This window comes from Vidua chalybeata, chromosome 8, assembly GCF_026979565.1.
Source record: "Vidua chalybeata isolate OUT-0048 chromosome 8, bVidCha1 merged haplotype, whole genome shotgun sequence".
NCBI lineage: Eukaryota > Metazoa > Chordata > Aves > Passeriformes > Viduidae > Vidua > Vidua chalybeata.
The window spans coordinates 28,626,493-28,642,129 of record NC_071537.1 but is presented as its reverse complement, the minus strand read 5'-3'; the positions used below and the strand labels follow the sequence as shown (position 1 = coordinate 28,642,129).

The following is a 15,637-nucleotide window of genomic DNA, read 5'->3' as shown; positions in this document are numbered from 1 at the left end:
CTGAGCTGCCCAGGGCCGCTTCGGAACACACCTCGGACAGGCCAAGGTGGGATCTGGGGCAGCAGCAGCTCCCGGGGCAGCACTGGGGCCGAGGGTCAGCGTGAGGGGAGCGCAGGGCTGCCTCAGGTGGGTCACGGCTGGTTCCGGCCGGTTCCGGCTGCCAGGGGCTCAGGCGGGAAAACGCTGCTGGGCACCAGGAGTGGGGGGCAAAGGGAGGCTGAGGGCAAAGAAACAGGCGGCAACAGGGTTCATTTCCCTTTGTTCCTCACCACCCAAAGGTATTTTCATTGTCAAGAAATGAAGTCAATTTTCCCCAGGTGGAATCCATTTCTCCTGTGACAGTACAGAGTGAGGCAGGCCCCCGTTCTTATCGCCACCCACCAGCTGTCACCCAATGTGGCACAGCCCTGCTGAGGAAGGCAACTGACTTTTGGCCAGAGGTGGCCTAACACAGCTTGGCCACATTGTACCAACCACAGCAACAAACCCTCTGTGAGCAGTGTCCCCTTAGACACCCAAATCCCAGCAATAAACCCTGTAGCCAGCAGTGTCCTGTGGGACACCCAAATCCCAGCCACAAACCCTGTCCTGTGGGACACCCAAATCCCAGCCACACACCCTGTCCTGTGGGACACCCAAATCCCAGCCACACACCCTGTCCTGTGGGACACCCAAATCCCAGCCACACACCCTGTCCTGTGAGACACCCAGCTTGGGGCTGGGACAGCAGTGGATTACCTGGAAGCCCTGCAAAGGGGAATAGTGAGAGGGAAGGTAAACCAGCCAACCAGGCCATGGAAAAGGTGGAGAATAGGCTTAGTGATCCAAAAACCTCCAGTAACAGGAGTGAAACCCCATCTGGCCAACCCACAGGGACAGAAATCAAAGCATGACTTGACTACAACCTAAGTATCTCCTTGGGGAAATCCAAGGTATGATGTCATGTAATTTATATGACAAATATTCAGAAGTGGATTGAAACAGATTCTGACTTTATCTGCACTTAAAGTAAGATTAGACTTAGATTAGACCTAGAAGAGAAGCTGTCCATTCCAAACCCCACTGAAAGTGGCCTATCACTGAAAATGAAAAGTGGGGATTTTTGTTGTCATCTCTAATTGAAAACTTTCAAGCACTTTCTCAGTAGGTGAATGAACCCACGTTTATATAATATAGGCTTAATAGTTAATGAAGAGATATTAAGAACATTAATAAAACATTGCCTCCCTCTTCAGAGCAGTGATTTGGTGATATTTCTTAAAAGGTGAACCTCACAGCCAATTTCCTCCCCTAACCATTATGCATTACCACTCCAACTAATAAGCAATGGCAAAGCAAAGGTTTGCAATGTTTTCTCTTAAAGACCTGTTGCAGCAACTCTTCCCAAAGTCAAATATGGAGACTGTCATCCACAGTTTTTCTAATAGATGTTCATGCTAACCTTTGACCATCCAGCTCCTCACTTTGTTTATAACAGAGCAATATTACACTTCCAAATAATAAGAAATCATGCTGGTTCAATTCTTCATTAGGATTGTTACATAATGAGAGTTGTGAATGCTGCAAAAGGAAAATAAACCACTGAGAAAGCATATGCCACTATTGGGTTCAGTTATGGGTCTCCATGGAGTAAAACTAGTTTTATGGAGACTTGGGTAGCTGCCAGGAGATAAACCGTAACATTTGTTTTGACAAATTTGGGGCAGTCCTCTTTATTTACCAGGAATGAAAGAATTCTACTTGCACCAAAGCAACATAGCAAGAAACAGCTTTTGTGGGAAAAGGAAGATCTGAATATTTATACTGTTTTAGTGTGTTGCCCTTCCATGCTTGAGCATGAAACACATGAAATAATTGGTTCCCTTGGGTACACAAATTAAAAGCCCATTCACCACAGAGTGCAAAGCCTCTCATTTCTGAGCAGGTGAACATGTAGCAACTGGACATTTCATACTGCATACTCTCAGGTCTAGAAACCTGGAAAACTTGTTTTCTAAAAAGGCAGGCAAGGTCACAGCATGCACTGAGGAAGGAAGCATTGCCCTACCATAGATTTCTTTTCTGTGCTTAAACACAGAACAATTTCACCAGATTCAAGCCAAAGGAAAAGTTGACCTGGTGAAGAGGTAAGAGGTCAAGCAAGAAAGCTTTCAACATCTTTTTGATATTTCTGTGCACCTCCCACGTTGAATAGCACATGAAGACACACTGGAGTGTTTATCAGAAAGTGATTTGCCTTCAGGAACCATAAAAAACTTGATTTGTTTTCTGCCAAATTTTGTGAGCTTGAAAAGTCTCAATTAGATAAAAAAAAAAAGCTTTAAAATGAAACCCTGACTTATCTGCTTTCAGGAAGGGAGGTAGAAGGAACAGAGTCGCTATGATTCTTTGTCATAACAATTTGGGGTTTTATGTATAAACACAAATTCTGAAACATCTATAAAATTTCACTTAAACCCAAAATAGACCAAACACACGAAATACAAAATATTCCATTTCTAGTCTAGCTTTGAACAGATAATGCATCTTTATGTAGTATTTGATTTAATGCCCATTTTATCACAGATGGTATAATCACAAAAAACGAAACACTTTAAAGGAATTTGACAAACAGAACCAGATGTAAAACATCTTGAAGCTTACAAATTCATCACAAAGATTAAGGAGGACTTGAAAATACAGGGTTTCAAAGCTTCCAGCAGACCAACACATCTGTTCACTCCAGAAATGCTTTCCTACTTCCTGATGTGTTTACACAGCAAGAAGATGCAGTAGGAACGAGATCAGATGCAATTCTGTTTCGGGGGGTTCATAACCTCATAACCTCGTCTCTGCAGCAGAGCCAGGGCACAGAATAACCACACATAAAATACAGCTGAAGAACATGGATGCATTGGCCTCAGGAGAAATATTACAGGCAGCTGGGAAGCCAGGAAGAAATGTACTCTAGTACTCCAAAAATCAATGTTAACATGGATGGATCCTAAAGAATCCTTCTGTCTACGAATAACTGTGCTTTTATTACTGGTTAAGGCAAGGGCCCTGTGGAGTTACTTTTGCAAAATAATTTTTAAGCTGTGATAAGAACACCATACAAAAGGATGCTTCTTTCTATGAATATTAAAAAAAAAAAATAACCAAGCAAACCAACATTTTCTTTACTTAATCTTCACAAAAAACTGCCCACTTGAAGAAGTTATGCCCTCATTTACTCCAGCCTTGTAACCACAATGTACTGTTTATGCTGTGCTTACAAATTTATTTCCTCACACTGGCCAAAGATGACCATTAGCACCTGTATCCTCACTGCCACAGTTTTAAAGTCCAACACAAAAAAGCAAACATTAGTCTGCCTGAAAAGTTAAAATGCCTCAAACTTCCCAGAAATACTTATTTGAAACTTGAGTGCTGATCAGAAGAGAGCAGAAACTTGAGCCAAGCACAGGAGAGCCAAGATCTAGGAGAGGTGAGCAGACACCACCAGCGGCCAGGAAAGGCAGCAGTGCCAGAAGTGTTATTTCCAGTCTCCACTCATGACTCTTAAATCTCTTAAAAAAAAATCTTTCAAAGCTCTCATCCACTCTAGTGGTTCTGGATACTATCCACACTAATCACTCCTAGGAAAAGAAGAAAACGTTATTGCTTGTGCAAGCAAAAAGCTCATCAAGCTGCATGTAAAATTTAAAAGTTTGCCCTTTCCAGCATTTGGAATCCAAAAGTATAATGGAAAGAAAGAAAGAGTCAACAGTGGAGCATCTGCAACCAATTTCAGTGAGGATGGAAGATAACCAGTGCTGGAGGCATGCTCAGGACGAGACTTCCTACATGACAGATGCCTTCAGCATTCCAGTTTGCTGGCTATTGTCACCATTTGGTTCAAAGAGAAACACTGCTGGTACAAAGTTAGTTTTAATTTAGCCACACCAAAACATCTCTTGCCCCACAGGGATTAGTTACCTAGTTGTCTTCCATCCAGTTTCCAAGCAAGATTAAAATCTGCCAGCAATTTAACTCCACCATGTCAGATTTGTTTGTACTGATTTCTAGATGCTGGGCTACATAAAGAAATCTTGTAGTGTTGGAAGAATCAGCACTCTTAGTACTATCTGTCAGTGCTAAGCACCCAGTTCTTATTCAAGCTACTTCAGAGAAAGGTTTTTTTTTTGGGACCATGCATCAGCAACTTCTCTCTGACATGAGCTTCAGCATGAAAACAGAAGCATACTTTTGAGGAACCAGAACATTGTTCAGCTGCATGGTGGAAGAACTCCTGCTAAAAGAAAGGATTGTGAATATTTTGTTTTATCTGAACTTTGGATCACTTGAAAGCAAAAGGAAATTATCCTTGGGGTCTATTTTGTTTTCCCTTAATATATTCATATGTATCATACAGCAAGCTTTCCTGTCTACAGAAAATTTCTTACGTTCTCAATCTCAAAATTACATCCTCTTCACGTCAATATTGTATATACACAGCATGAGATTGCAGTTCCTATGGATGGCTTTAGTTTTGGGACCATAAGTTATTGCCATGTGCATTTCAGGCCTCTTCAACTCTTCTGTCCTTTGCGGGTGACAAACGATGACTTTTATCACAGCAAAGAAGTGTAGCAACATCCATATCAGTTTATGGTCCTAGGGTTATTAAATTAGTAGCAACACTATTTCTTAAAACATTAATCACCCATTGTTAAAAGTGACAAATTTTTGCTTCATTATAGAATATTTTTAGGGTTTTGTTTTTTCTCATATTATGTTTTGCTTTTTCCATCTGTTAGTTTCCATGAAGTTGCAACACAATTTTGGCACAAACTGGGGAATTTCCATCACAATGTATTCATCTTTCTTCATATTTTCATCAACATCTGGAATCATTCTGCATTTCTCAGAGAAAATATTCCCCAAATCTTACTCCTTAAGAAAGCAGGGAAATTTGACACTACATGATGCTCTAATGCAAAAACTTTCTACATTGTTTGAGTCTGTTTTTTAACAGTACACTTTCTTCAAAGTGAGAGGAAAAAAAATTATCTTTACTAACCTTTAACTGCTCCTAATAGCTGTGTCAATATTCAAAATTGGCAAGTATGACTGTTCTACTACTTTAATTTTTAAAGTCTGCTTTACTAACTCATGAAAGCATGTAAAATATTAAAATTATAAACACTATAAAAAAGTACATCTGCAGCACAGGAAACAAAGATAAAACTCAAATTTTCCTTAATACAAATATATCAGCTACAAAAAGCCTTTTGTAATTTCTGGATTCTTGTTACTTCTGCTCCAGATGCTATCTTAACTCAAATAAAAATAAAGGAATTTTATACCAAAGCAGAAGTTTATTGTGCACTTTTCAGATTACAAGATAGTCCTCACTCACAACTATACCTAATTCAAAAGAAGAGCTCTTTTATCTTCAACCATGCTAAAATACTCCCCCCACCTGCTTGAACATCCTTCCAGCTCACCATTTTCAAAGCAGCTGTCAACAGCATAACAAACACCAACCATGCATACTGCAACTTTTTCTACAAGTTCCCCAGTTTTTGCATCTTCTGACACCCTCAAAAATTTTGCGGCAACTCCAGATAAAACCAAACCTTCCTTCTGCTCACATATCTGTGATGGAATGGAAGCTGGTTCTTCAAGGACAAAATGTAGCTCCAACAGTGTCCAGACTTGCCTGGAATCAAATACTCCTTGGCTTACTTTACAGTATGAGCACAAGTTTCTGAATACCCCTGCCCATCACACCTGTACTGACCAGCTTACAACAGTACTCATAAAACTGGTGTAACTGTGTTTTCTAGGACTTTGGAAAAACAAGATTCCTCCAGCAGCTGTTAGATTGGAGTGGGATTCAACAGTAAAGAGAGATGCCTCACTTTTAATCTTTACAGAGCTTGGAGACTCCATCTATTTTCTCTTGTCTATTGGCAACATTTTTTAGAATGCAACTTTTTGTTCAGACTGAAAATCACCAGTTTTGTTCCACTGACTGGCAGCACAGAGAGACATGCCCAGTTTGTTCAGGGAGCAATCCTGTTGATGCTGTGCCATGCCAGCTGCTAGGAACACTGCTTGCACCATAAGCAGAGCAGCCAATAAGCTCTAATGCTCCATCACCACCTTCTCTGTCCCACACCAGCTTTACACTCTTCTGACTAAAGCTGTTGGAAGCACTATGCCCAAATAAATGGCCCACAAAGGAAACGACCTTGCTGAAGACCCTCCTAGCTCGCTATAGGTCAGACAACAGAAACACTGTACAAATTGCAAGCCCACCCGCCTGTAAATTTCCACTTAATTTATGTTAATGTCTGGTAAATTGCTGCTCAGCACCACACCCTTCAGTTGTCCTCAGCAGAACAGTTTGTTGATCTATTTCTTTCACAGACTTGTTCCCACACCTGCACTTTTCAGGAGGTAGTCAGAAAAACAACTGAGTTTTTCAAGGTCAGTGAGCCAGGAACAGCCATCGGAGAGCTGTGTCTGTAAAACAGAGACCACGTTAGGCAGGGATAACGAGATGCCTGAGAGCAGTCTGAGAGAGGCAGAGCAATACTGAACCTGTACCAGCAGCTGTGGAGCAAACAATAGGACTGACTGTGCCTGTCGTGTGCACATCACCTCAGTGTGACAGCTGTGCCTCTGGCCAGGCTGACCTGTCATGTCCCAGCAGCCTGAAGAAAGAATTCCCTTCCCTCTCCCCCCAACTTCTACACTAGAAGTGACAGTTCGATGACCATCATGAAAAAACACACAACTCTGCTAACCTGACCACAACAGTTGTTAAAATGGGAGGACCAAAGAACAGACAGAATTAATGTCAAACCACTAAAACCTGCTAAGAATTGAACCTGTGATAATTTAACTCCTCTTAGATTAAGGAGAGGCATCCCAAAAAAGCATTCTCACTTAAAAGCCAGACAAAGACACTGTATGTGATACAAAAAGAACAGTAAAACACATGAAGAATTAACATGTAAAAGAAACATTTTGCCATTATGTCAAATAGTGCTTTTTATATTTTATTAACAAGCAAGCATCCCTGGAACTGGGTCTATATAAAAAATACTTCATGAATCAATCAGAATACAAGGGAGTTATATAAATTTATTTTATGCAACACTGATTAGTTTTGAAAATCTCCATTTTTAATGTTTTAATTTCAACTTTAATTTTTTTAAAAAAATCACTAAAAGGACACAACCCACAAAAATACAATCTGTATCTGCTCTATATTTACAGATAACTGGTCACTGTTAAGGCACAGATTTAAAACTAACATTTTATGTAGCAAGTCAAATATTTGTGCATAATGTAACACTAACAATACGATACACTGTACTGTTATATTCCCTTTGTGGAATCAAATAAGTGAGAATTTTCTTTACTTCCAGTGTGGTTTTTTTTTTTTAATGTGAAGCCCTATTGAAAAATAATGTTGTTCATGGGAAATTCTTCACTTTGGTGTAGATGAAATAAGCACTGCTCAGTAAAAGACCACATCAACTTAATACTGTAAGAAAATCAATTTCTGAGTATAGTACCATCTGGAGGGATAGCACGTACCAACAAGAGGCTAAAGATCTGAGTGCAAAGCTTTTGGATGCTTTTAAGTTTAGGCAAAATAAGCAAGAAGGGGTTGCAGAAAATTCTGTACAAAGTGTTGCTGAATATTTAGTTCATTAAAAATATTTTATGAAATAAGGAGTCTGAATACAATTTGATTTGCAAGCACTGGGCTTGCAAATGCAAACATTTAAACAACAGCTTATCTGTAAGCACATAAATAATCCGTGTGAATGGAACTATCTGCATGCTTAGAAGTAAGCACAAGTGTAAATAGCTTTAGAATGAGAAGTTGTGGCTTCCAAGAGGGTTTTCCATGTCCTTGCTCTTGCCTGTGCAACACACACAAATCTCTCCTAGATATGTGGACATTGACTCTTGGCATTGAGCACAGGAAGTTGCTGTGAACAACTGTGTGAGTACCAGATACAGCTTTAGCCAGTCACATCTGCAGTGCCATTTTAAAACCAGACGAAGCTGCTACCTGATCTACAGGGAAGTCGCCCAGGTATACACCATTAAGTAGATATGGCTGAAATGAGCACTGAGCAGCAATTTTAGCTAACCACAAGACTTTATATTATTGCTTGGTCATCTATGCCCTCAAGTAATACTCTTGAAATTCCCTTTGTGTGTGCAATTTTTGCCATACATCATTTTGCATTCTCACCTTAAAAGAAAGAATTACCCATGGAAAGTGTCAAAACTCTCTCACCCATTTTTGCATAAACCCCAACTACTGTAAATGTCATTCTATTGCCTTCTGTTAAGAGCACTTGACAGTGGTTTATGTCCATCTCAAAAGGCTTGTACACTGAACATAAATAATTCATTACAGTAGAGGTAAGGTAATTCACAATATTTCTCATGGGAATGCTTTTCAATTAATGCTTGGAAACTATACATAGCATTGCAAAAAGAGGCACTTTATGGATTCCTTCATTACATTGAAACCCTTCATAAACCCATAACACAACATCTGTAAAGACAGAGGAATAACATTGCCAAATCTTTTGGACTTTCACAGTATAAGAATGCAAAATTTAGCTCTAGCCACTTATAACATGGACTCTTTCTGTTGAACATAACTTGTTTCAGAAATAGTTCATCTCCAGAGTTTCAAACACTTCTGCAGCTGACAATTACAAATCTAGATTGAACAAAACAGATGCTATTACACCTATTTTATGTAGGTCACTTCAATGCTGCATGCATAGTCATGTAAGTAATATGTGTCTTTTATTAAATGGCAACAGTGCTGTCTTGTCAAATTAGATTAGTTATCTGTTTAATCAAACTGACAGCCCAGAGCTCTAGTTTGATGAATGCCTTTTGGTCTCTACCATAAATCTGCAGTAGATCAGTTTAATCTGTTATGTATTGTAGGTGTATAGAATCTAAAAATAAAAGTCTGATATAAATAAGTGTCCTTTAGTGGCAGGGTACTAAAAATAGCCCTTTGCTTTGAGACAACCATTAAAAACAGTTTTAGCATAAAGGCAGCAGTTAAATATGTTGACTGAAAAGGGTTAATATTGCAAGGTCCATTTTGGTCTTTCATTGCATTTGTTACAGTGAGTATTATTGCAGGCAGCATTAGACTGCTTTACAAGAGCATAATAGGACTGGTCCACTACCAAGTGACTTGATTTTGGAGCAATCTCTTCAGATAACTACCCAGGAGATGGAGAGAGGAAAAACAAAAATCTGCCTAAGAACCAGTTTCTAGTACCATTATAGTGAGGTGTGACTTAATGTAGGAACACCTGAAAAAATTTGATTAGTGCCAATATAAAAATTGATATGGAAATGAAAGAGAAATAAATTTCCACAGGACAAGAAATCAGAACATGTAAAGTGCAGAAAGACCTCAATAATTATTTTAAGCAGTACCAGAAAAATCCATCTTGATAAAGCCAAATCTATTGCTCTCTGGCATCCCAGCTCTTCATTCTTCCTTCATTCAACAAAGTACAAAATTCAGTGCATACATTATAGTTATAGGTAATAAAATACTAAACAAAGAACCCTATATTATTATTGCAAATTCTGTCCAATCTACATGAGAAAAAACGTAACCCACATTTGGTGTTTCAAAAGACAACTGACAAAACGTGTTCTCTCTGATTTTTTGGCACAGTATTGTGCAGACAAAATGCTTTGGTCCTTGACACCCAAACTCCCGAAGTGCAGAGGGTGGTGTGCAGTGAAGGCTGTCCACAGGATTGCCATGTCCATCTCTCCAGCTGATTTCTGAGCCCAGCCTCCTGCTACCAGCGCCCGCTGACACTGGCAATGTCCGAGTGATACTGGCGCGGCAGTCTCCCGCTGGCTCCACCTTCCAGGAACGAGGCACGGATGTTTGATGGGTCAAAGAGCTTTCTTCGGTTTTTGTTCAGTTCTGGAGGGGTCAAGCACACCCACAGAAATCTCCCATCAGAAATTCATTTTAATGCTTTATGTCAACCAAATGCACAACTTCTGTTTAAATGAACAAAGTCTTCTAGACAGATATGGTATGCTCTGAAAATATCTGTGATGTACTCCTTCAATTAACAAACAGGCCAACAGGATAATAAGAGCATCAGGTTAAGACTCAGAGGCTCTACTTGGGACAATTCTTATTTGGCATTGATACAGTGTGAAGTAGATAATTTTTTGCAATATTGATTTAGATCAAATTGACATAGCTGAAACTTTTAAAAGTTTCTGTTCTAATACTCAAAGACTGCAATCTTCCTGGAAGCCCAACCATGCAGCATAGACTGAGATTGAGAGAAAAGCTTGTTTCCAACTTGATCATTTCTCAATGCACAATTCTTTATTTTAAACATAAAACTGAAGTAGTATTTTAAACATAAAACTGAAGTAGTATTTTACCAAGGACTTTCAGAAAAAAAATGAGATGCTCACATCTCATTTAAATATGAACCCTAATCTTGTATTAGTAATAGCTCATCAAAAATATTTTTATTTTCCCCACCTTTCTGTTCTTGTAAACAAACTCTGTACTAGATACAAATCACTGAGATTACATAGATTTTCAAGACTGCTACTGAACTAAGTACATTTGCAAACAAAAAAAAACAAAAACAAAAACAAACAAACAAAAAAAACACAAACCCACCCAAACAAACCAAAAGCCCCCTAAAAGTAGGCACTTTTTCCCAATAGGATGACTGCTCTGCTAATCAATAAAATGGAGGACAGGGAACCAAAAGGTAGAAAATGCCAGTTGTGACAAGTATACGGTGTTGTTCAGACCCTGCAGTGCCTGTAATCCCAGAAATTCCTGAACCCACAATTCTGGGGCATCAAACTTCACAATGTGAGATGAACTTTCTACCTGCTTTAGAGGACTATTGTAAGTGAGCTGTTATCAGGTAATGGGAAAGCTCTACAAAGCCTGGGTTTAAGCACCACTGGTCAGAGGCAAGCTAATATTACCTCTGTAGACTCTAGTCTTACTTTTCAATCTTCCTAAAGCTTTTTTCCTTTGTTAGCTATAAACACACAATTTGAGTGAGAAGAACACAAACAATTCTTAAAATCAATAAATGCCTTTCTGTGTTTTTTACCTGAGATTGCAAGCAGCATTTTTCTTCTGGCACCAAAAGTGGTAATTCCCAACTCTTTCAAATCTTGATCAGTAAGAGTGAGGAATGTCTGCAGATCAATCTAGAGTGAAAACAAATAGGAAAAGTATGCAAAACAAGTCTTTCCACAAAAGTATTAAGTAATAAATGTGGTTCAAAATAGCTTCATTTTTTCCCTGCTCCATTTTCCAGTTACTCATGTAAACAGCAATCATGGTTTTTCAATGGCTGCTTCACAGCCATTGCTCAATTTGCTACATTTGTGTCAGAACAGGAGAAATTTAAAAATAACCAGTTCAGGAAAAGCAGAGAAAATCAGTTAGTCTGATTTATGAGTCTTGAGGTTTTGAGTATTTACCACGATTGTAAGAAGTATGACCCAGCTTTGAAAGAATAGCTCATGAAAATCCTGTCACAAAGTGAGCTCTGAGTGGCTTTTGGTGAAGAGACAGCACAACTAGTGCTGGAAAACATCCTACCAACACAAAAAAGCTGCCTCTCGAAGGAACACCAACCTCTTGCTGCTGGAATACATCTGTGTATTTGCCCAAACCAAGCTTGCTGAAGAGCTCAGGCAGATCAGATCCCTTAAACAAACTGTTGAGGTTACAGCCATTGCTTCCTGTCAGCGAGGAAATGCAGTCCATGTAGTTACTGCTACTGAGATAGTGTTCAGCTGGAAGGGAACAAGTGCACTCTTCAGACACATCACAGAAGGCCATGGTTTTCCACCAACATTGTATTCAGCTGGCTCATTAAATTTACAAAGTATTTAAATCTTTATTTTTCAGAAAAAAAAAAAAGCCTCCCAGTGGTCAAAGAAGCATAAAGCAATTTTTTTGTTAATTAAGTTCCAGTGTTGGTTTTCTAGACATTTACTTTTGTCCAGCCAACTCATTGCTGTTTCTTTTATCCTTTATCCACACATTTTATTTTCTAGGAAAGCTACAACTGCCATAGAACACTGTCTTTCACTGCCAATGTATTTGTGTTTCTAATTTTCTTTTAATGCACATGTAAATACATTTTTAATCCTTAATTATTTTAATTAACCTAGAATTTCCATTTTTGTCCAATTAGGTTGAAAATATCAATAGATTGATTTCAAATAAAGTTGTCATCTCTTTAGTTCTTCAAGTACTTTGAATACAATGTGCAGCCATTCACAGCTCAACTAATGTACTTTTTAAAACCATGAATATTTTACCTAATTGGAGTTATCCTTTCTTACCATGCCCAAATTCTATTATCTGTGTAGTTTGAGTTTGGGATTATGTTTATTCACTTTTAAAAGAAAAAACAAAAACAAAAAGTATGAACAGCCACAGTATTTATTTCCCCATAAAGCAGATAGGTAGTATGGACTTAGTATTCTCTACCTCCAGTTTTAACTTTTTCAGAAAGGCATTATTAAAAAAAATAAAGTTTCTAGGAGTTCAACTAGAGTAAAATTTCAATTTTTAAACTTCCAACAATGTTGGAAAAACATACAGCCTGTATCCACAGAAACCAGTATTTAAAATCATGTTAGGCCATGCCAAACACATGGACAAGCTTCTTTTCATAGAATTGCATGGGTTGGAGGAGACCTGAAAGATCATCTCATTCCAACTCCCTGCCATGGGCAGGGACACCTTCCACTGTCCCAGGTTTATCCAAGCCCCATCCAGCCTGGCCTTGGATACTTCCAGGGATGCAGGGGCAGCCACAGCTTCTCTGGGCACCCTGTGCCAGGGCCTCACCACCCTCACAGGGAAAATTTTTTCATTATATCTGACCTAAACCTACTCTCTTTGTAGTCACTCCCTCTTGTTCTGTCACTACATGTTCTTGTAAATTTTATCCTCATGAGGAGACTCATGTTTTAAAATCCAGTTTCAGCATGGATTATGACTTCACTAGTGAGCAAATAGCCCAATACAGCCCTAGCTGCTGTTGCATTGGCAACAGAGCAGAATGAGAGTGGTCTAGAAATAAGCCTTTTTATAGGTCTGCTTTCAGTACACCTTGAAAAACCTACTCCACGGCAGCAAAGAGTTTTCAGCAAGGATGCCTGGCATTTAACAAATATCCTTAAAAGTTTTCCTTTTGGAGCATTTATCATGTTACACAAGCTTACACTTCTCAATTTGTAAAAAAAGTAATTACAGGGTGTCAGTAATTTAAATCTGTCGTGAAGTCAGGATACATTCCTACCAAAATAAATATTGGTATCAATATGATTATTTTCTTTTAATCCGATAATAAGAGCTTATTAACCTGATTTGTTTTGCTTCCGTTTGGGGCTGCCAATTGAGGAGACAAAATCATGAGCAGTGGGTCCAAGCCCATTCCGGTCTCTCCAGTTATCAGATTCACTGCCACTTCCCAGGTGCTCCCGACTGCTGGACCGGGACAGAGACATGGATGAACCCTGCAAACCACAGAAAGAAAATTTGGGCTGAAAACAGAGCTTTCATTGTGACTCAGATGTTTTCTTTGAAGCAGCTCACTTAAAAAGCAGCTTCTAATGCTCGCAAACATTCTTTTGGCAGTTGATCAATAGGCAAATAATTGCAAACCGGACACGAAAACAGCAGGTGTGCTTAAAACATATGCAGTTTACAGTTTTTAAGCAGAAGTTATTTAAAGACCATGATTCAAAATAAATTGCTCGGTATTTCCAAGTTTGTTTCCAAAACATTCCACGGTATCAAATTCCCACACAAATTTTAGACAAAGCAGTCTATTGACTACATCCCTTCACAGGGAAGAGAACATAACAGAACATTTATCTGAAGATAAGTGGATCAAGTACACACTACTTGACAACAGTCTTGCACACAATACTACAACAACAATTCTGCAATGCCATGTGAATTTGTAGTTGTTTTGTCTGGGATCTTTTTAAATAGGTTTTCATGTACCTGTGAAATACTTATTATCAACTGTAATCACTGTTTGTCAGAATGTAGCAATACAAGGCAGCAGTATTCCATGAGAACATACCCAAAAGAAATCAACCTTACAGATATCACATACTTATGTGAGCTAAAAACTATGGAAATTAACACTTTAATTCTATAAACTCATACCAAATTGCAGTTGAAAAGCATCACTTAAGAGGCAATCTTTTACACCATTTAGCAAAACTGGTACCCCTGAAGAAACATTGTTCTTGGTTAGAATCACAGACCAATCTAGAGATTTTAGACATCAAGGCCTGGGGGAAAATCCCACCCCAACTCAACCAACATAGAGAAGTATGTAAAAAAAATGCAGATTTTGGTTGCAGTTTTTTTCTTTCTCCTAGTTACGACTGCATCTCGTGTAGCCAAGACTACTATACGTAGCTGAATGGCTCAGGAAGTTTATATGCCAAGTGGAGAACACCAAGGCACATTTTCATGTGAGTATTTCTTTTGAAGAAATGAGTATTTCTTTTGCATTAACAGACAGGTATATCCTAGAGAACTATGAAGTCCCCTTCTTCAAGAAGCATACCATTTACATTTTATATAAGCAGGACAGGAGAAGGTGTCTCCATGGAAGCTGGTAAGGATTACAGCAAGGAGGCACACTAAAAAGCAACTTCAGCATGCCTTTGAAAAGAAAGGAACAAATTCCCTGCAAGACTCCTGTGCTGGGACTCTGAAGAGAATTGCTGGACTCTGTCTGCCTTCTGCCTGGGAAAATTCTGAGCCCAGTGAACAGTGCAAGTAGAGACAGCTCTTCCAGTTCTGTCCACAGAAGGAAAGATGAGCTTCTTGTTCTGCTGTTCTCCTCCACCGTGCAGTGACACACATTATATAGTTTATCTGTCATATATACTCTGTTCTCAATAGGTTACAAATTCCCTACTGCTGGTTTGCAGCTACTGAGATGTTTGGTCCTGTAAGTTGTTCAAAGCTCCTGTAAACAAATATATTTTAAGAAGCAGACATCTATGCTCTATGACTTATCTGTGAAACAGATGTAACTTTGTGTGTTGGGCTGAATGTATTCCATATGCCTTAATATTTATGTAAGAAATATTTTTCACCATAAAAAAATATTTAGAACAGTTATCTGCAAGACTTTGTTTTTACAGAAGTTAGACATTTCTTAAGAGAAACAACTGTATTATTCACTAAAAGTAAACTTTCATTACAGTATACTTTTATATACCTCATATGTAGTTGTCATGGAAGGCTTGTATGACACATGATTTGCTCTCCTTAGTTCCTTGATAGTTTCTGCAGGCATTGATTTAGAGAACCCCAAACCACTCCATGTATTTGTTGGAGTTCTCACTTCTGTTACAACTGGCTTCTTTAACATAGCTGAAAATACAGAGACAAATCAGTAAATCTCAGCCTTAGTGAAGGTACTCAGAGGATAATACTGAAGTGATGTTTGCTGATGGCCAGAGCCCTGCAAATCCTAAACACTTCCACTTACTACACAGCTTGAATCCTACCCTTCCTTAAAGCAATCTACTCTGTCAG

The 15,637-nt window shown here is 38.8% G+C and overlaps 1 protein-coding gene and 1 long non-coding RNA gene across 4 annotated transcripts in view; one reads left to right on the top strand and one right to left on the bottom strand.

Annotated features, from left to right (window-relative positions):
- The first annotated feature begins 42 nt into the window (after positions 1-42).
- On the top strand, positions 43-15,121 carry LOC128791276 (uncharacterized). Its single transcript, XR_008432018.1, has 3 exons — positions 43-126; positions 14,464-14,559; positions 14,677-15,121. It is a non-coding gene; the product is annotated as an uncharacterized LOC128791276 (long non-coding RNA).
- Positions 7,097-15,637, bottom strand: part of BICC1 (BicC family RNA binding protein 1) — a 90,525-nt gene continuing 81,984 nt past the window's right edge. For all 3 annotated transcript variants that reach the window (XM_053948759.1, XM_053948762.1, XM_053948763.1), the window contains 5 exons: positions 15,318-15,472; positions 13,431-13,584; positions 11,687-11,847; positions 11,154-11,253; positions 7,097-9,976 (listed from right to left, as the gene is read on the bottom strand). In XM_053948759.1, the coding sequence (XP_053804734.1) occupies positions 9,846-9,976; positions 11,154-11,253; positions 11,687-11,847; positions 13,431-13,584; positions 15,318-15,472 (701 nt within the window). In that variant the 3' untranslated portion in view covers positions 7,097-9,845. The remainder of the gene's footprint in view (positions 9,977-11,153; positions 11,254-11,686; positions 11,848-13,430; positions 13,585-15,317; positions 15,473-15,637) is intronic.